Below are 21,784 nucleotides of genomic sequence, written 5' to 3'. Positions count from 1 at the left end.
TTAGGCTCCATTTGCTGATGTTTTTTATGTAACTTATTAAACTTATTATTACTAATCACTAGAGATCATATACTGGTGCTGATGGTGTTATAATCAAATTGTTTTGATGTGCAATAAGCAAATAATTGGTAATCTAAGCCACGTGAACAAAATTAGAATTTAGATAAACTTAATTAAAACGTTGTTCATCACAACGTATTCTTAATAGGAAAATTGATTATGTGTAAGAATATAGAATGTTAATATAAGTGTTTCCAGTGATTTTAGTGTCAGATAATAACATTTAATCGATCGAATGTTAACTTGGTTGAGTGTAAGAATATTTCTAACCGTACAGTGGTCATTGACATATGATCATTGTTACGATAGGATATGTTATTATTAGGTGATGTAATTTTTTTATAACATTATATATTATACTAGCTTAGATGTTTCCAACGCTTGAAACTGTTTTGATGAGCTGAATGATATTTGTCAATTATATTTACCAAAAATGTGATATGCTTAAATATTCTCATATGCAGATATTTTAACATGCTTATCCTTCAAATTATCTGCATAATGTCCTACATTATCGTTTAATTCCACATTCACTGTTTCCCTTTATAACCTATATTTTAGAAGGTAAAATATTACATTTATTGATAATAAACTTACGAAGTATAAACCTGTTTCTTTCTTAACTATATGCATAGCCAATAGTCAAATATATTAAATGATTTAACTTATGTTTATTACCACGTGTTTCGGGTTGTCACACAATGAATAATCAAAGCTATACTTTTGTTAAAATCGAGATAATTATTAGAAAATATGCATAATCTATCATTTAAAGTATGCTGTATTGCTAAATAAAAATAAAAATTGTGCGATATTGAAACTATTTGAAGTTACAATTAAGAATTATTATACCTACCTTTTAAAATTGGCTTTGTCACAATCCATTGACAAATGAGGCGTTCATATAATAAAGTCTTCAGTATCTACTCTATTAATATTTTATACTTAGTGTCATACAGCATAATTTATTCATTAAAATATGGAATTTCATTAATAAACGTTTCAAAATATATTATATTCTGCTTTCACTTAAAATAAGAAATATACTAAATAAAGTAACTTAATAAACACTAGTTTAACTCTTACTCTCCAAGATGGGGTCTAGAATCTAGATAATTACTCCTTGATGTGTTTTGATAATTACTATATTTTGTATATGACACATTTGTTTTTTTACGTTAGTCTAATTTTCAATACAAAATATACTTTCTAAGAAATATTATAATTTTTCTTCAAAATTCTCTCTAGAGGTCACACAAGTAGTTCATGGTTAACATTAGTGTGTGTGTTTTTCTTATAGCAAAGCCACATCAGACTATCTGCTAAGCCCACCGAGAGGAATCGAACTCCTGATTTTAGCGTTGTAAATCCGTGGACATACCGCTGAACTAGCGGGAGACCCGTGAATATTAGATTATAATTATTTTATTAGTGTGCTATAGGTTATATCAAAATATTACAAAATATGCATAAACATTATGTACATTTTGTATATAAAATACTTGCACAAAAACAACAACTAAACATAAATGAAAAAGGAAATCAATTTAACATTTAATTGGTTAATAATCAAATTTACATTCTCTTCTTTGGATATGGTGGATTCAATAGAAAGAAAAAGTTAAAGAAACATACTTTTTACCATTCTTATTATTTTATTTTCTCTGACATCACAATCTTATATTCACACCTAATTATGTTAATTTTGACTAAAATCTTATAAATGCATTACGTTTTTGATAGACCACTACTGACACAACTTTATATGGCCATTCTATACCCGCACTCCGCTTTCCCTTGAATTTTATTAACGTTATATTTATTTTTACCAGGAACTGGTTCGTACTGATATATCTAATAAATTATATTTAATACATTAATCAAGAACCCTTATATTTAAAACTAGGTTTATTCGTTACTAACGGTATATACCTCACCCTTTGCCTTTCTCTCGGCTTTAGGTTTTTTCTTACATATTCCAGCATTTTACTTTTTTATCGCTTTGTCTCTTATTTTGTCTTTCCCCAAACCACACTTTTTTTTCTTATATTGCGATAAAACGTGTCATAACCTGATACGGCTTGTTGTAGCTTTTAGAACCGTTGAACTAAGAAAGACGGCCATTCTCTCCATAACGGGACCAACGTGGCGCTTGACTGGTATACCGAATTTCTGTCACACCATATATGCTCGCACTGAAATCCGTGGAACGTTATAATGTGACTATAATTCCCACTATTTGTTGGTATAAAGTAACCCAAAACTTAACGGTGGGTGATGATGACTAGGTGCCTTCCTTCTAGTCTTACATTGCTAAGTTAGGGACGGCTAGCGCAGATAGCTCTCGTGCAGTTTTGCACGAAATCAAAAAACAATCAAACAAACTCTCCATAACTCTATAACCAATTAGTGCTGTAATTGTTAATGTCAATAATTAGTTGTTTTCTCACTTTTCTCAATGTCAACCCATGCTGACACCTAATCTCTTTACACTTTCTAAATAAATATTTTCATTTTCAATATTCTTCCCAGCGTTGGATATCCAAATGTTTTTCATAGCAAACGTTATGATTAGGAATTGTATGGTGTAGACAACATACAAAGAAGGCAGTCTGAAAGAAAGCATTCAAGATACAGTGCGCGAGAGTACCCCGGTGGAACAGCGATAAATTTTAAAATATACAACGCTAAAATCAGGGGTTCGATTCCCCTCGGTAGACGCAGTAGATATCCCCATGTGTCTTTGCTATAAGAAGTACACACACTCACATACATTCGTAAATAAATATGATTTTACTGTTTTGGTTTCAAGATTTAGCTTATATAGAAATCCTGCAATAAAACTAAAGAACATCATGCTCTGAGAAAAGCAAACAGCTAAAAGCTTTCTACTTGTATTTTATTGGAATGAAAATGAAATACGAAGCTTATGATTGCCGAATAGCAATCAAGATGGCGGCGAGCGGTGGAGTGGGAGAGAGGAGTTCCGAGAGAAGTTTTTCAACTGGTTGGATATGAGAAATAGAATTGATCTAATACACGTTAACTATAGAACGCGTCCATTCAAAGCGCTTTATGCAAAGAAATTCTTTGGCCACTATCCCTTTTCAGATACGTCAAGTAACTGTATATTATTCATCCCATTAACGGTCTATATATTTATACATAAATAATGTGTATATTGAAACATTTTTTCACAATAATGGTGAAACGTATAGCTATTTCATAAAACAAGATCTTTATGATAACGCTTCACTCGAAAAACATATAGTTAAAACAAGGTTTTATGAAACTATCCATTTTAATACTGGTAAAGGTTTGAAATATGTAACGACTTTTCTTGATTATTAAAAACCGAGCTAGTAGCATAATGATAACTTGCGTTAAAGCAATAAAAAGTTTGAATTCATAATTTCATAATTCTGTAGTCAAATGTAAATGGTCGATGATATAACGGTTATGTATCAGAAACTTTGTTTATCATGAGTGTAAATAAAATGCACTTTGTCGTGAAAAATTGAGGATGATAAAAATTACTTAAATATATTCAGTATGATGTATAAGAATAAAAGTAGTAAAACTGAAACTATATTGAACTTGATTCAATACAAATGCAATTACATCTGGTGTAGGATTTAATGGGCTTCACTTATAGATAAATATTTGTATCAACACTCCCGTCTTAAATATTTACATAATATAAAATTTATAGTTTTGGACACCAAAATACTAATAATTTATATATATATATATATATAACTTTATTTTCTGTTCCTATTCGAAACAATACAAACAATTTGTTATTAGTATATAATGTTTTCTTTGCACTTAAAAGCAAATAAAACAATGACACTGTATTTTGCAATTAATTATAAGTTTCTCTTAATATATAGGAAATATGACCACATGTGATTTCATATCCTAACCCCATTGTACATAAAACCAAAAGGTTGCTAAACATAGCCAAGAAAACTCCATCGGAAAGTTATTCACAATTAATTCGACTTCAACATTGAAAATACTTTGAAATAATACTATTGGAACCCAAATATGTAGATAAAATGAGATATTAGAAGTAAAACAATATGAAACACTGCTAATGTTGTTTCACATAATAAAATATACATTTCTTTTCGAAATCATTTGAGCACGTCTAATTATTATGAAGTACTTTTGACAAAAAACGAAAGAAAGCGTTCTAGAGTTCAAGCTTTAGAAAGGGAACTGTACAATTATTTTATGAATTTTGTATTAATGCACATGCACGTGCGCTATCTAGTTCTATACCAATCAATATTGGTGCAGATACAGATGTGACAAGAATACATCACAGATAAACTTTACCCATGAAAGCAAGGCAGAAGTTTAGTAACTTTATCATAATATTCTTTAATTCAACTTATAAATCAATACTGCATATATATATAAAACCTAAATGAACAACTTGGGAAATATATTAAAATAATAAATAATATACATATGTATATTACAACTTTATATATCCATCAATTTAAGACAAAGTATTAGCTTAAATCCAAGATTAATACAGTCATATATTTGATATGACATATTGAGCTTTATTTTACATATATGTCCGCTAATGGAACAGTGATAAGCTGATGAACTAATCACGTTAAAATCTGAGACTTGATTCAACGCACTGGACACATCGGATAGTTTAAAGTGGCTTTGCTGTAAAACAAACCTATGAACACAATTTGTAGTACAGCACAATAATTATTATCTTAAAGATATATAAAATATATCCATCTTTAATACATATATGTATATATATATATACTTTTATACAAAGCAAAGTGAGAATATATTGCTAAAAGTTTCTGATGAGTTGTTATTTCAATAAAGATGTTCTGCAGACTCCATTTTAAGAACTCATTATTGTAAGTCATGCTTAAATTGCAAGGAAAGATGAATAACCTATTTTAGTCTAATTGTAAGTTGTTTAAATCGAAACATTTTATAAATTTAAAAGGTAAAAGCTTATACAGTTAATTTTACAAATTGTGTGAATGTATTAAATATATGTTTATACTGTGGTTGATTTTAACCTAACCACGGTCCATTGTTACATACAAGACATGGCCATGTGGTCATGGCACTCGACTCGTAATTTGAGGGTCGTAGATTCGAATCCCCATCACACCAAACATGCTCGCCCCTTGAGCCATGAGAGCATTACATAACAATGTGACGGTCAATCCCACTAATCGTTTGTAAAAGAGTAGCCTAAGAGAAGGAGGTGGGTGGTGATAACTAGCTGCCTTCCCTCTAGTCTTGCACTGCTAAATTAGAGACGGCTAGCACAGATAGCTCTCGAGTAGCTTTGCGCCAAATTAAAAAAAACAAAAAACAAAACTCAATAGATATAATATAATTTAAAAAAAAATGTAAATGACTAATAATAAACATAGAACCAAACTGGCGCATTTTTTTCAAAATTATGAATATATTTATAGGTTTATTTATCTTATACGACTAGTAAACAACGAAACAGAAACTAGATATACGTTTTCAATTATTTTAGATTTCTTATAATATTTTAAGTGTTGCAACTTTACAAAACACCATTATAACTAGCTGAATCGATTAACTGATTTCTTTTCTGACCATGATATTTAAAATGCGTTATACAAAGTTTGTTTTTTCGTTATTAATTTTAACTGTACAAATGACAAATAATTTAACTTTTGCCATTAACGTTGGGTCTAAGCACGGTCCAGTTGTTCACGAGTCGGAACGAGAATCCGAGTATGTCAAGTTTTACGCTTTGTGTCAACAAACTTGCTTCGCATTTTCTGCTGTTAGTCTGTTATAAAATTAACATCAAATTCTTCTATTCAGTTAAGAGTAACAATTTCAGGTAGCAGGTGCTATGAACTTGATTTCGCTCTTGTTTATCTTAGTTCAAAATTATGGACGGCTATCCACGAATTGTAGAAATCTTTGATTTGGCCAATTAGCTCATTGTGTGTTTAAGGCGTCCTTTAAAAAAAAAAAACAAGCCTAAACCTATTTAATTTCAGAGGCATTGTTTGAATTTTAATTAACTTATAATGATATTTTAAATCTTAGATTAATAAAAACTCTTTAAAAAAGCATGTAGCCTTTTAGTTTTATTCATTCACTATAAATTATTTGTATAACAGTAGGATATGAAACTAAAAAAACTATCAACGATATCTAATGTTTATTTTTTGTTTTTCGAGTAAAGTTACAGAAGGGCTATCTGGGCTAACCGTCTATATTTAGCAGTGTAATGCTAGAGGGAAGGCAGCTAGTCATCATCACCCACCGCCAGTTCTTAGGCTTCTCTTTTACTAATGAATACTTTGATTGACCGTACTATTATAATTTCCCTACGGCTGAAAGAGCCAACATGTTTGGTGTAACAGGGATTGTACTCGCAACCATTATATTACAAGTCGAGCGCCCTAACCTCATGGCCTTTAGTAATGTAGAAAAACAAGGATTATAGGCACTGCTGGTATAAAACATCAGCTAGACATTTCTGAGGGCTTAAAAATCTACAGATCATCTGCTGGACAAGAAATAAAACAAAGTAGTTCGCTTAACAAGACATACTACAATGAACTCGTAATGGTCATTTATGACTACTTTATCTGTTGCGTAATAGTTGGATATGTAACATAGTGAAAAAAGCTTTGATTTTATTCAATAAAGACATTTATATATCTATTAATGTAAGAAATTTAGCTTTTTAAACCTATTACTCTGATAGAGCCACGGTTTTTATTGCTTGTTTTACAATTACATTGTTTATGAACGAGTTCTCAATGAATTATCTTTGGAAAAAGTAAAAAGTTGAACTCATGTTTACAAAGAACTATACTTGTTATCACTCACAATACTGATCCAAAGCAAACTGCTCAGCAAACAATATTTTACCACAGGAAACAGCTGATCACCGGCAACATTAACAGAAGTACACTCGACCTCCTGTTGATCGGAAGGGTCAAGGTTTGTTTGTTTGTTTGTTTGTTTTTGGAATTTCGCACAAAGCTACTCGAGGGCTATCTGTGCTAGCCGTCCCTAATTTAGCAGTGTAAGACTAGAGGGAAGGCAGCTAGTCATCACCACCCACCGCCAACTCTTGGGCTACTCTTTTACCAACGAATAGTGGGATTGACCGTCACATTATACACCCCCACGGCTGGGAGGGCGAGCATGTTTAGCGCGACGCGGGCGCGAACCCGCGACCCTCGGATTACGAGTCACACGCTTTACGCGCTTGCCCATGCCAGGCCACTGAAGGGTCAGGACGGAGAGGATTTGTGACCCGCTGGACACACTCTCCGGGATGCCCACCGGTCAACCAAAGTAAGCAATATTTTACCAAGAAGTACTCTGCGGTATTACCCGATAAATTAGTATATTCTGTTTACTGGCAACTAATTTTACCAAAAAAATTACTATTCACGGTCTTTACTTAAGGAAATGCATTGAAAACACCAATTATATTCTGTTATTAGGGATTTCACTGATGTGAAAAAATCTTTTAATGTTTGCCGAACGTTAAAAGGTTAAAAGATGGAGAAGTTACAAAAGAGATTAGGAGGTTTGTATTATTAATATATGCAAACTTAGATGACAATGGATTGACAGATAACATAAACACTTCAGTTCTTGAAGTACATGTACTTGACTTGGTTAACTAATGTACTAGATTTTTAGTTCCCTATTTGACTATATCACAGTAAATTCAGACACCACCAGGGTGATTTCAAACCAAGTTACTATTTAGTGTAAATATCTTGAGTATTTACTTAGCTTCTTAGATGTAGAGTGGGTGTATATTAAGTACAACAAATCATTATATATATATGTGTGTGTGTGTGTTAGTTGAAGATCCATTTGTATATAGATAAATTATTAAATAAACTTATAGTGTGAGAGTTTTGTATGTATATATGTATGTGTGTGTGTGTGTATATATATATATATATAATATAGTTTTTCAGGCCTACTATTTTGAATTTCATACATCTAAGTTAAGGAATCTAAATTTACCATATTTAATTCTACATGTATAAATCAGTTGACTTTTTAGATAAACACTATTAACGTTTATTAACGTCACTATCTATAGAAAAATAATTTCTTGTAATATATACATATTCTGATATTTACGATGTAATGGCTGCCAATGTTAAGTTTTAAGCTTATAACTTTTGCAACAGGATATCTGGGCCAAATTTTCTTTCATTGTATACTATTGTACAGTTATTTGCAAGAATAACACAAATTCAAACAGGCTGGTACGGTAATGAATCCATGATTCCTCAGATAATGGGGAAAATTTCAGTACAACAGGCTGCGTGGAAAGACACAACTATCACCTGATACCTTATATGTCGCAAACAAATTGAATAAAAGAACCCACCTCGAACAAGAAATAGGTACCTATATTAGTTGTTTTATAGTATAGAAACACCTAACTGGCGGAAATATTGAAGTGATGAAGGTCGTATTTCCCAATAAGATCTGTATATCAACTTTTACTGGACCTGTAATGCAAACACGTTTTGTATATAAAAAATAATATAATATGGGTGATTTTTCCTTAAATGTTGCTAGACTATTGTATATGCTGACAGTACGTATACTGACCTTTCTAGAAACATCGCCTGATTTGAATAATTAATGTATCGCAGGATATCCTTCGTAGTAGGTGACATTCTCAAAACAAACGGCTCTTATGTATAGTAGGAACATTTTCAAAAAAATTATCCTAGCAGGGTGTCTTCATCAAACTCGTAATGGTGATGGGTCAACACAAGCAAGGACTTGGAACTAAATGTAATATACTGCCACACGGATTCACATGCATTTGCGGTGGCTGAATTCGGCCTGTCTGCTCGATTGACAAAACATGTGGTTTATGAAGCCACAGCTCACATTCTTTGTGACCGTTTGTCACGCAAGAAATCCAGTCGGCTTATTCGACACCATTGTCACGTTCTCCTATTTCTTTATCGCTTCTCATTCAGTAACCTAATTTTGCTTTCTCTTCACATATTATTATTATTCAACAATTGGCATCCTTTGAACTTAAGAGTGTTTATTGTTTTTGTTATTCCATATATTTCATTTTACCAACCATATAGCTACTAAGTCGTTTTATTATTATGGAAACATACGATCGTGTTACTGCTTATTGAACGTATTGTCACTGCTGTTTTTTTTAAGGAAGTGTTTTTACGTTCTCCCACACTAATTATGCTTCTGTATTAAGCATCCATCTGTGTATCACGAAATCTAATATATCTGTCTTCATATTTATGTTTCTTGTGAAGCATACAATTGTTATTATTTGTTAATTAAGCACAAAGTTACACAATGGGATATCTATGCTCTGCCCCCCACGGGTATCGAAACCCGGTTTTTAGCATTGTAAGTCCGCAAATATACCGCTGATCCACTGGGGGGCAAAGTATACAATGTTAATTTGTTTTTGTGGAAAATCTAATTAAATTTCATTGCAAGGTTTAACAACAGATCATATATAAATATGTATTTCATAACAATAAGTTTTGTTCTCGTGTCCCATCTGCTTCTAAGTAGTAGTGCTCAGTCAAGACGTATCTATATATATATAGCATTTATTAATCTCCCACCCTTATTAAAACATAAATAATGCTTTGAAGTTTATCAACGTAGGACTGGCTTCAAGCAGTCATTTGCTTTTACATTTCCCATGGTGAAATAAGCATCATATATGAATGACATCGAATTAACAAAGCGAAGACTGCTTTTGATTATTGGATAACTGTGAACGGTATTAATTAACACTGCTCATTTTACTTCATTTAAGTTCGCAATTTATTATAAATTTATTACTTTAACTATTTTATATATTTCAAATTTCGTGTATTTTTCTGACTTTTGGTATACATTTTGAACATTTCGATTAGTTTTGCTAACTTTTGATGGTTGACTCATTCTATATTTTAAATTTCACCATTGTTTTTCTAGCTTTAAAAATGGTAGACTCATTAGTTTCCTTTCTCAAGGAGGCTTAGAAGATTAACTACAACTGGTTTTATTTATAACTAATATACAGAACTCGAAACATAATGCCTGCTTGTGTTGATACAGAGATTAAATAAGATCAGTGTGTTTTTATTGCCTTATAGTTGTATACCAATTGCACTGCCTCTGCTACTGAATATCTGTCTCTTTTTTTTTTCTGTCTGTGGCTTTCAAACTACCTTGTATTTAAAATATTAATAATCCGGGTCTTATGCTGTCTTCTGTAGTTTTAACTAAAATCTACAAACGCTGTATTAAATGTTTTATAAATTACTGTTCGGAACTGTACTTTTATGGCGCACAAAGATGACACTAGAATAGTGTAGTTCACGTGCATTATTTCATATACCACGAATAAATGTTTTTTTCTTCTTATGACGTATGCCCAAACTTTGATTTTTCTTACGTAACATATCAACAAATTGTTTTGTTTAATTTAGAGGCGCAGAAGTGTTCATGGAGATGATAAACAGTAAACACAAATTTCATAAGATTATTATTATTATTTTGCATTTAAAGACTATTATTTCAGCTACAATAAAAATCGTTTGTATGACAATTTAAAAAAAATTATACATGTTTACTTATTTTCGAAAATTTTGCTTAATTTTCGCATTTCGTTTAACATGCAATATATCATAACATACCCATGCAATACTCATAAGTAGTCTATATCTGGAAACATACGCTGTTGCATTTTTAGCTAAAGATTGATTACACTACTTTTAATGAGTGTTTACCGACATCTAAAGCTACAGTCAGAACTTAATTGACGTGACGAGGCTGAGATTTCCTATTGATTCTAATGACATAAAAGTATAAAAATTGATCAAATTCTGTATGGAATAAGTATGAAATATATAACAAACACAACTACAGAATGTTGAAATATTAATAAAAGAAAATTGTATAGCTTATATAAATTACAAAATTATGCACCGTTTTGTTTTTACATAAATTTTAATATGGCTGTATCTTTATTAAATACCAGCAACTACGCAACAATTTATTAAAAAAACCTGAACCAATTGTGGCCCAGCGGCAAGTCTGAAGGATGATAGCATAAATATCTGATTTATATACTTTGCGGTAAATACAGTGCAGAAATACAGTTGTATAGTTCTGTGTTTAATAACGTAAAAATAACGAAACATGAAACTTTTTAAAGGTACGTTTCACAACTGAATTCCATATAAACGTTTGTTTATTGAATTTTGTGCCAAGCTACTCGAGAGTATATAACTACAGTAGATATTTTTAATTTTGAAAAGATATAGGGGGTGGACAAAATGTCACACCCCCGAAAATGTTATCCATCTATGTCTTGTATTATATAACAGAAGCATTTGTAAAACTATATGTTTTTTAGAACGCACTCGACGAGATCTATTCAAATATGATGTTAAACCCTAATTTTAACGCTGTCTTTCGTTAAATACCTGAATATTTTATTATTTTGGCTACACTTCATTCTAAAAAGTGTTGTGCGACTGCTGTAGTTTCTTAGATCTTTTTATTTCAATTAATCTATAGAATGGTTAAACACGTTTATGTGCAACTGTGAAGCCGTTAAAAGATATCTGAGAAGTAAGAGAATTGATGTTATGGAATGGCCAGGTCAATCACTTGATATCAGTTTGATTGAAAATTTACGAGATGAGTTAAGCCGATTAACGAAAAATCGCAAGCCACACACGGAATATAAACTTTTTGAAGGACTCAAAGCAAGACGACAGCTAATCACTCAGGAATATCTGCACAAACTTATTGAAAGCATGTCACATCAATATGAAGCAGTACTGAAATCCAAGAAAATGATGACGAAATATTAACTTGTGAAACTGTTTTTTGTTATTCTGAGTTTCATTTTTATTTTCAATTATTGCAAAAAACACCTACATTCTTACTTATAAAGATTAAAATCCATTGTTCGAACATTTGGCTGCCTAATGATAATTGATATATCCAGTTAAATATAGTTTAATCTAAATTTTTACTTTTAAAGAATAGAATCTACTGTTCGAGTGCCCGAGTGTACTCATTGTTAAGAATACTTTTATCCGCAATCCTAATTAAATTTTATCTTTACACTCACTTCAATTACCGAAGACAGTAAGTAGATAAAATTGGTTCTCTCTTGGATAACATTAGTATGTTTCTTTAAATGTTCTTTACTATAAGTTGTGTTTTGAGTTATATTTTTATTTTTTTAGCCACAGTCATGAAGCCATACTTGTATGGTGTTTTATATAGTTTGAAATATCAAAATAATCTAGATATCACATCGTAATATTTAAAAGAACGTACTGATAAAACGTAGCATTTTTATATATGGTCTTTACAACAGCTGTTTCTAACATGCTTACACACCTGGTTACTGGAAGTGTTTAATGCTTTCAAACTAAACCCCTGTTGTTTACAAAAATATCATATAAAACTGTTTAAAAATGAAAACAAGGTTTGGAGTTGCTTCATTGATGGGAGTGATGACATATCTATCACACAAACAATTTAAGTGCTCGGTAACATATATCTTTTCCATAACAGGTTCATTATCAATAGTGGATTTCTTTAAGTACGTTACGCGTTTGTGGATTATGTCTTTTACTTATTTAACCAATTTTTCAATACGACAGCAAATTTACTGAAAGGTGAGAAATCCAAATGATCTTCCAGATGGCAGCTAAGCTCCTTTTTTTTTTCTTATTGTACTAGGCCAGACATGGCCAGGTGGGTTAAGGCGTTTGACTAGTAATCTAAGGGTCGCGGGTTAGAATCCCGGTCGCACCAAACATGCTCGCCCTTTCAGCCGTTGGGGCGTTATAATGTGACGGTCAATCTTACTATTCGTTGGTAAAAGAGTAGCCCAAGAGTTGGCGGTGGGTGGTGATGACTAGCTGTCTTCCCTCTGGTCTTACACTGCAAACGTAGGGACGGCTAGTGCAGATAGCTCTCGAGTAGCTTTGCGCGAAATTCAAAACAGCCAACCAATCTTATTGTACTAAATATTATTAGCCGCTTGAACATTAATTTTTTGGCCAACTTCCCACTTGCCAAGAACAACCACAAGTTAAAGCGCATGTACTGTGTTCTAATACTTGAAACAGGCCCTGTGCAACCGTTTTTCATTGGCTTTGTTCTCTTGCTTGTCCTGTATAAACTTGTATCTAGCATTCATAAAATATGTGACTATAACAACAAATTCACATTTAGATGACACATTTCTCAGCTTCTGTTTTCAGAATATATTGTTTCACAAAATTCCTGCCTGTCAGTAGCCCAATTTTTTTATGGTACATAACACTATTGATTATTCTGTACATATTCACTGAAGATGTCTTTTATAAAATATAAATTTTCTTCGTTCCACTTTTACTTTATTTCTTTGCATTGTCAAATCCAAAAAATTTTCAATGAAATTTGGTAAAAGTTTTTTATATGTCATTACTTGTAAAACAACTGGTCTTCTATTATCCAGATCTTAAAGCTGTTTTACTGCTTCACTCTTTGACTTTTAAACACCAACTGAAACCATCACTCCGAGGAAGCATTACACTTCGCTAGAATCTAAATGCTTCTATTTTTACAATAAGCTTCTCCCCTCTTGTTTGTCAATTTCAGGATGCCCTCTGTACTTCTTTTTCATGAATAGATTGTGTTCAGATAATTCCATTTACTTGTTTCTTCGGTCATGCCAAGTAGGATCTCATGTTTATTTTCTCATACCTTAGAGTAACAAACCACTCTACTTTTGTATTTTTGATAAAAACATTTTTACTTTTTATAGGAATTTGTATAAATTTCATTATCAGCCTCGTTTTATCTTGCACTACTATTATATTTCTCAACAGATAAATCTTTACTGTGTGTTTCATTTTCTGTACTTGATACCGTATAATCGACGCTACTAAAATAGCAGTCATCTTCAGAATTGCTATTTGTGTTACTAAAGCTCTGGAACTCGTCTTACTCATTGTAAAACTATTAGGAAATTGGAATTAATTTTTCACTAGAAATACCAGCCTTTTATCCATATAAAAATTAATTCAATATGATGTGATAAGAAAGATCACTCAACATGATGTAATAGGTTACAGCAAATTGCACAAAATTTTGTGTCTCAGTTTTACAAAAATAACTAAAAAAAATTAGAATAAAATCAAATTTTTTAATTAACATACATAGGTCTCCTCTTAGACCTCAGGACTAATTGCTGGGATTAAGGACGATATGGATGATATTTTATCTCAGAATTTTGAGACTCAGAATAACATAACAATCGGAATTTCTAAGATTGATAAAAATTACTTTCATTGTATTATACAGAATTTTATATAATATTCTATCATAATTATTTAAGTTAAATCTTTAAAATAATCTTTTTAATAGTAGCAATATTGAATTTCCATTAAGTTTAACATATTCTAAAATCTAAAATATATTTCTATATATGTGATATTCTCCTACTACTAAAAGTTAAACTTTCACATTTTTTGTTAGTTAGTGAATTCTGCGATATTACTTCTATATATTACTCACAACTGCCTAATCTTTAACTTTAAAAGATTGAAACTAAAATTATCACCTTAATTTGAATAAAGATGTATCAAATACGGTCAAGTCTGTTGAAATGCTCACTGATCCCACAAAATGTGCGTTGAATATGTGAATACATAAATAATAAATTTAAACATTCTTGCCATTTTACTTCCTGAAAGAACAGTGAAACACACATGATATCAGTGTGGACTTGTGACAAGATGTAAATCAAAAGTATAAGCATTCACTGATATGTTACTTTCGTTCCATTGAAATAGGATCCTTAAACTTATAATAACTGACAGAAAATTCTGGACAACTAATAGCGTGCTAACGTAAAGATTATATTCAATTTCAGTTACTTTATAAAAACAAAAGAGGTATGTCAGTATATGCTGATATTTATTTATTCGATAGCATTATGAAACCATTACGTAAAAAAACAGAATTTGTGTACCCATACTTGTAAATCGTTTTCATATTGCACTATCCTTAACTATAGATGTAGGTTTAAAGGTTGGTTATACAAAACCTTATTTTGCTTTTCTTATTGAGTTTTGATATTTTATAACTTTCTTTTTTTTTCACAAAAGACACTAGATCACTTATCCAAATATTACTTAAAATTCCAAAGAATCGAGTAGGAAACCAAACCTTATTATTATATTTGTTTCTAATGTTCTAAATTTTTAATTATATCCTTAAGCATCATACAACGGCCTGGCATGGCCTAGCGCGTTAAGGCGTGCGCTTCGTAATCTGTGGGTCGCGGGTTCGCGCCAAAACATGCTCGCCCTCCCAGCCGTGGGGGCGTTATAATGTGACGGTCAATCCCACTTTTCGTTGGTAAAAGAGTAGCCCAAGAGTTGGCGGTGGGTGGTGATAACTAGCTCCCTTCCCTCTAGTCTTACACTGCTAAATTAGGGACGGCTAGCACAGATAGCCCTCGAGTAGCTTTGTGCGAAATTCCAAAACAAACAAACAAGCATCATACATGTTTTCCTTACTTGAACGAGATATGCGTTATATTACGTAATTATAAAATTTCTAAAAATAACAGAAAAATTTAAGAACAAGTGATATAGAACCCATAATTACAAATGAAACTATAACATGAATAGAATGTATGACTTTAAGATGGGCATGGCTTCATGTTGAGGGCACCCTACTTGCAATATGCGGAAAGCAATTTCAAATCCCACTAGCTCAGATAAAGCTCGTGCAGCTTCGTGATATACTCAACAAACAAATTATTTATTATTCTTAATAGCAACGGAATGCAATAACAATTAAAAATAATGAAATCTATTTTCATAATTACTACAGATGTTAAACCAGCTGCATGGGCTTCTTCATATTTCTAGCTACCCTGTATTTTGATGTTGTTTTGGGAGAGAGGCACCTGTCCACTTTGTTTAGATTTTTTTTCTAAACTAAAAGAAGAAGAACAATTTCACCACTTTTCTTGAAAACAGATTATTTATCTTAACCTAAGATTAAGAGTGTCCAGATATGCTCAAGAACGTAAAACAAAGAAGAGTTGTAGCAACATCATTTATTTCCCCAAAACTCTGTCCATATGTAAATAGTAACTGAAGTGTGACTACAGTCCTTTATTTTTATAAGGAAAGTATTTTAGCGGTGTATAATTCTATATTAATGCAGTGTATTATACAAATACGCCGTTTCTCCACATCTCCTTACCCTTGGTCACCACTTCCAAACTAATGGTTGTTGAGAGTAATTCACCATCAAATGTATCAAAAATATTAATTAAATTTAGTATATTTACTACAGTTGTCATATGAACAACATTCTATAACTCTTATTAATTTCTACCTCTTAAATTTTGTTTCTTGTCAAATTTTTAATTATATTCTTAAGTGCGATGCATTTTTCCTTACTTTAACGACATATGTGATATAACATGTAATTTTAAAATAATTAAAAATCTAAGAAAAATGACACAGAGCCCATAAGTTTACTACATGTTTTGCTTCCACAACAACAAGAAAAAGAAAACAAAATGAACAGCATAACTTTTGACTGCTTACTTTTCTTAAACTAAACCAGACTTAATACTGCTGTATTTAAAGTGTTGTAAATATGTTTAAGCCCAGGACGATGTGTCGTCTCGTGTGGTGACTGTCTGATGATATTGGTTTGTTTGTTTTGAATTTCGTGCAAAGCTACTCGAGGGCTATCTGCGCTAGCCGTCCCTAATTTAGCAGTAGAAGACTAGAGGGAAGGCAGCTAGTCATCACTACCCACCGCCAACTCTTGTGCTACTCTTTTACCAACGAATAGTGGGGTTGATCGTCACATTATAACGCCCCCACGGCTGGAAGGGCGAGCATGTTTGGTGCGACCGGGATTCGAACCCGCGACCCTCGGATTACGAGTCGAACGCCTTAACACGCTTGGCCATGCCGGGCCGGTGCTATTAGACAACAACAGAAGAGAATTTTCAAATTAATTGAGCACTGAAAACTGTAGTAAAAAATAGAAATCTAGGGTAGTATTTTTCCAAGTATAACTTGTAGTATTTCACGGATCACTTATGAAAACAATGCATGGCAATTACAAAGAAAACGATCATTATTGTATGCATTGATAAACTAGATAAGGAAAAGATAAGAGAGGTTAACAAATTTAACTACCTTGGAAGCCGGATAACATCAGATGGTAATCAGGTGGTGATGAAAGGAAACGGAGAATAGTGATGGCAAAAGACGCATTTCTGAAAATATATTTACAAATAGTAACATTTCTATTGCGACGAAGTTCACAGTTTTGGGTTGTTATATTATGTCAGTTCTCACGTATGCATCAGAATGTTGGACAACAATGAAAATGCGAATTGAAGAAGCAATTGAGTTATGGTTCCTAATGCGCATCTTGAAAATATGTTGGACAATTCACACCTCAAATAAAGATGTTTTGTCAAAAGTAAGGTGCAGGAGAAAGTTGTTGACTAATATTGGAAAAAGACGTAGCTTCAAAGATAGGGTATAAGTAGATAATAAATTGAAGGTCTGATCGTAACTGGAAAGACTGAAGGAGAGATAGACTGTGGAAGAAAGTAGTTGAGTTATATCAAGAGTTTATCTGAATAGATGAATGTATCGACATTGGAAATTCTTTGTGTCTTTTCTGCATATGGTAAATACGGAGAGAGAGAGAGAAGTATGTTTGAATCTGTTTATAAGCATAAGAATAATTGCATTCAAACATTTGAAACAGTTATGGTAACCCCTCTGATTTGGTCATAAATTCAGTCTTGTATAAAATAACGAAAATGACACTCCGTCTTCGTAACTTGACTGAAATCCCTATCACAGTTCTATATTCAAATATTTGTATTAACATTTGAAAAACCAGTTTGTATATTTACGGCAAATAAAGGTACCAAACTGAAATGTAAACATTGCTAAAATTACTTTTACAGATAAAATGTGTCTATCAAACGCCATTAGAAATGTATTTCAGAAGAAATTTTACAAGCTTAAGTGTAAAAACAAACAAAATCAGTTGAATTTTTGACAGACAATTATACCAATTGTTTCTTTACGTTTCTTTTTATATTTAAAAAATAGATAAAATGCCTGCAAACGGAAGGTCTTGTTAAGGCCGTGTGATATTTAAATATTTGTCCAGAAGTTTAATGGCAATTTGAAAAAATATGACACCATAACACATGAAGTTAAGTACCTATTGATAATGGTTTAGAAAAAATAAAGAGTTTATATGATTGTTATTATCATTAGAGCATGGGTGCACACTTGCTTTATTCAAGTGAAACAAACGCTCTGTGATGTCAGTTGATACGGTTGTGTCAGTTATAACGGTGGTAACACGAATACACATTGAATCCGAGTTTGGACCCGCAATCATATTGTCTGAATGTTAACGAAATTTATGTATAATTTATGAAAATAGATGCACGTATTGTAAATATATAATAACAACGAAGTCGAAAGTTAGATTATCATGTTATAAAGTTTACAGATCTTAAGGGATTGCTTCTCCATACAATACAGTATCTGATTTATACTGGAATGCCTTTGGTTAAACTTTATATACATTTACGTTCATATTATGAAAATTTCATTTTCACCAAGAAAAGAAACAAAGAACCAATATCGTTTAAAAAAACCGATGTAAGAACCCAATCACAGTTGTCTTAAAATGGTTTTAGTCTAACCGTTTTATCCGGTTTTTTTTATAATCTTGTGTTCCCTCTAAACAATAAACGTGACATCGCTACGTTCCATTTAAAAATAAGAAACTATTTTAATTATAAGGGAGAAAACTGGTACCAGAAAAATAAAGTAACATAGACTTTTCATCTTGATTCCTCGTAATGGGCTAGGAGTATGAAACTTTGTACTTAAAACATTAAACCATATCTGTACTTTAAAAATTAGATTATTAAATTAAATCTAGAAAGTACGTTCAAATATGAAAATCAATTTGCAGAAATGTTAAAAGAAAACTCTGAAAAAGATTTTTAAAAGTGGAAATGACAAAACAATTAGGGTAACGAATTTGAAAAAAAACAAACCCAACAACACCTGAATAAAACGGGATCTTTTAAAATTTCATTACTAACTATGGCCAGGTGGTTAAGGCACTCGACTAGTAATTTACGGGTTCGAATCTGCATCACACCAAACTCTTTCAGTAGTGGGGGCGTTATAATGTGACTATCAATCCCACTATTTGTTGGTAAAAGAGTAGCCCAAGAGTTGGCTGGCTTCCTTCTAGTCTTACACTGCTAAATTAGTGACGACTAGCGCAGATAGCCCTCGTGTAGCTTTGCGCGAAATTAAAACAAATCAAAAACTTGTTCAAATTTACGTGTTTTATTTTTATTGTGTATTTTTTGACGTTACTGAACTAAATGTGTTCGTAGTTAGCAGTAATGTTAATGCAGTATTCCATCTAAAATCTTGCTTTATTTGAGAACTTCCCATATTATTTATTTCCGATCGGTCCAAACTAAATAAAAATCAACTATATAATCAGTTTACCTAACTAAACACACTTTTCTTATAATCCTGCTTTGTAAAAATTTAGAATCCATTTTTCACCAGTTTGTTACTCTTTCTGATAGAGATATTTTCGACACGCAAGGCTTAGTAACAACCGAATAAATGTTTTTCCAAAACTTAGTTTGCAATTAATTTTAATATTTTTCTTTTTAAAACATATTTTACGATAAAGGAAACATTTAGTTTTAAAAAATCTGTTTAATTTTAAAATTACGATACATAATATTTTACACAGTTATAAACAAAAATAACATACACGTATGTACATATATATATATATAAGATATAAACACCTATATGCAAACACTTAAATATATTCAAAACATAACTTTTATAATACACTGAATGTTAGGCTATATTTAATAGTTCATAGAAATATACAAATATGAAAAAGTGTCTTATCGTGTCCTGAGTTAGAACTAGTAGGTTTAAACATTTTCTTATAAAAATTATGTAAAGCATTAAGATTACGCTGTCAAATAAACCTACTCTGAGCACGACTGTAAACTAATGTCTCATTATTAGTTTTTTGTTTATGTATGGCCTGATGGTTAGGGCGCTAGACTCGCAATCTGATGGCCCGGGTTTGAATCCTGCCTCATCGAATAAACTCATCCTTTTAGCTATAAGGGCGTTATATGAGATTATCAATCCCACTTTTGGTTGGTGAAAGAGTAGCCCATGAGTTAACGCTTAGAGGTGATGACTAGCTTGCTTCCCTCTAGTCTTACTCTGCTGAATTAACAACGGCTATTTTAAACAGGAACTCAAACACTAAAAACCGCAGTTCTTATGGTTGTTTCTGCTTTCAGTGAGTATATACAATATTTGTAGGGGAAAAAGTACTTACTTAAGTGTGTTTAATAATTTGTTAACCAATCCATGTCTAGTACGAATTCAAATACAAGAAACTTATTCGAAAACTGTAGGTTATATGGATAGGCTTATCGCAAACGTTTGTCTTAATTGAAGTATTCGATTATTATGGTTTCAGTATTTTGTTGTAAGTTTTATTAAACAACAACAACAACGTGGAATAAAACAATTGAAAATAAAAGAATCCGCGCTATTTGGAAATTAGTAGTATCAGATTTCAGTACTAAACTCGTTAGAAATTGTTTCCCTAAACTCGTGAAAAATTACATTTAAAATACCTATTTAAATTATAAATCAAAATAAACCTAAAAAAATTACGAACCAGAGTAAATATTCCGCTTGCAAAACATCCTCTTCTAATAGACTTGAAACAACAACAGGAAGTCAGTATAGCCATTTCCTATGAGCTTTGCGAATCTACGGAAAGATGTAGTGTGTCCCAATATAAGATGTTGATGACTTTGAGCTCTTCAGTGACCATGTTTAATTTAGCCTACATGCGTTCTTCATCGCATCCACGTGCTCTGTGAACGCCTGGTAACATTTACTCTGGTTTTATAATCAAGCCTACAGAAGAAGAAGCGCTCTTGCACCGAGTCACTTACCCTCGCAACCAGAATACGATTAAACATATCATTCGTCGATCGATCTAGAATTCACGTTCATGTCTTCTGCAAGGAAAACACTTGAGTTGCGAAGAAAGGATATAAGCCGTAATTAGTACCACGACATTTATCTGTACAATAACGACTATTTAGATGTCTTTGAATAACCAACCTAAAAAAATGTGCAGGAACACCTCACCCGAATAAATATTTTAGTCCGATTTAAAATTCGTTCAATGAATAGAAAGAGAAATTAAGTTTTACATCTCTTTTAAAATAATTATTTTGGTGTTGTCAATTATATTTGGCATACAAATAAAGGGGTTTTAAATCTAATTTTATTCACCTTATAGTGCCATAGTACCTCAGTAATCACTTTTCCTGCTTAAAACTTAAGGTTCCGGTACTTCAGCGATAAGACAGAGAGATTATAATGCTAAAAATTGGGTTTTGATGCCCAGGATGTGCATATCACAAAAGTTCATTGTATAGCATTGCGTTTAACAACGAAGCAGATTTAAAACTAAAAGAATGGATGAAACTTTAGTTTCTATCGGATAACTTTAAATACGTTATATG

The 21,784-nt window shown here is 31.8% G+C and overlaps 1 protein-coding gene across 1 annotated transcript in view; it reads right to left on the bottom strand.

The window, feature by feature from the left end:
- LOC143254626 (uncharacterized) overlaps positions 1 to 21,116 on the bottom strand; it is a 117,518-nt gene extending 96,402 nt beyond the window's left edge. The window contains exon 1 of the mRNA XM_076509774.1: positions 20,923 to 21,116. Within this exon, the coding sequence (XP_076365889.1) occupies positions 20,923 to 20,997 (75 nt within the window). The 5' untranslated portion in view covers positions 20,998 to 21,116. The remainder of the gene's footprint in view (positions 1 to 20,922) is intronic.
- Between the last annotated feature and the right edge of the window lie 668 nt (positions 21,117 to 21,784).

The sequence above is a fragment of the Tachypleus tridentatus genome, chromosome 6 (genome assembly GCF_004210375.1).
Source record: "Tachypleus tridentatus isolate NWPU-2018 chromosome 6, ASM421037v1, whole genome shotgun sequence".
NCBI lineage: Eukaryota > Metazoa > Arthropoda > Merostomata > Xiphosura > Limulidae > Tachypleus > Tachypleus tridentatus.
The sequence above is the reverse complement of the archived record's forward strand: the minus strand, read 5'-3'. Positions and strand labels throughout refer to the sequence as shown.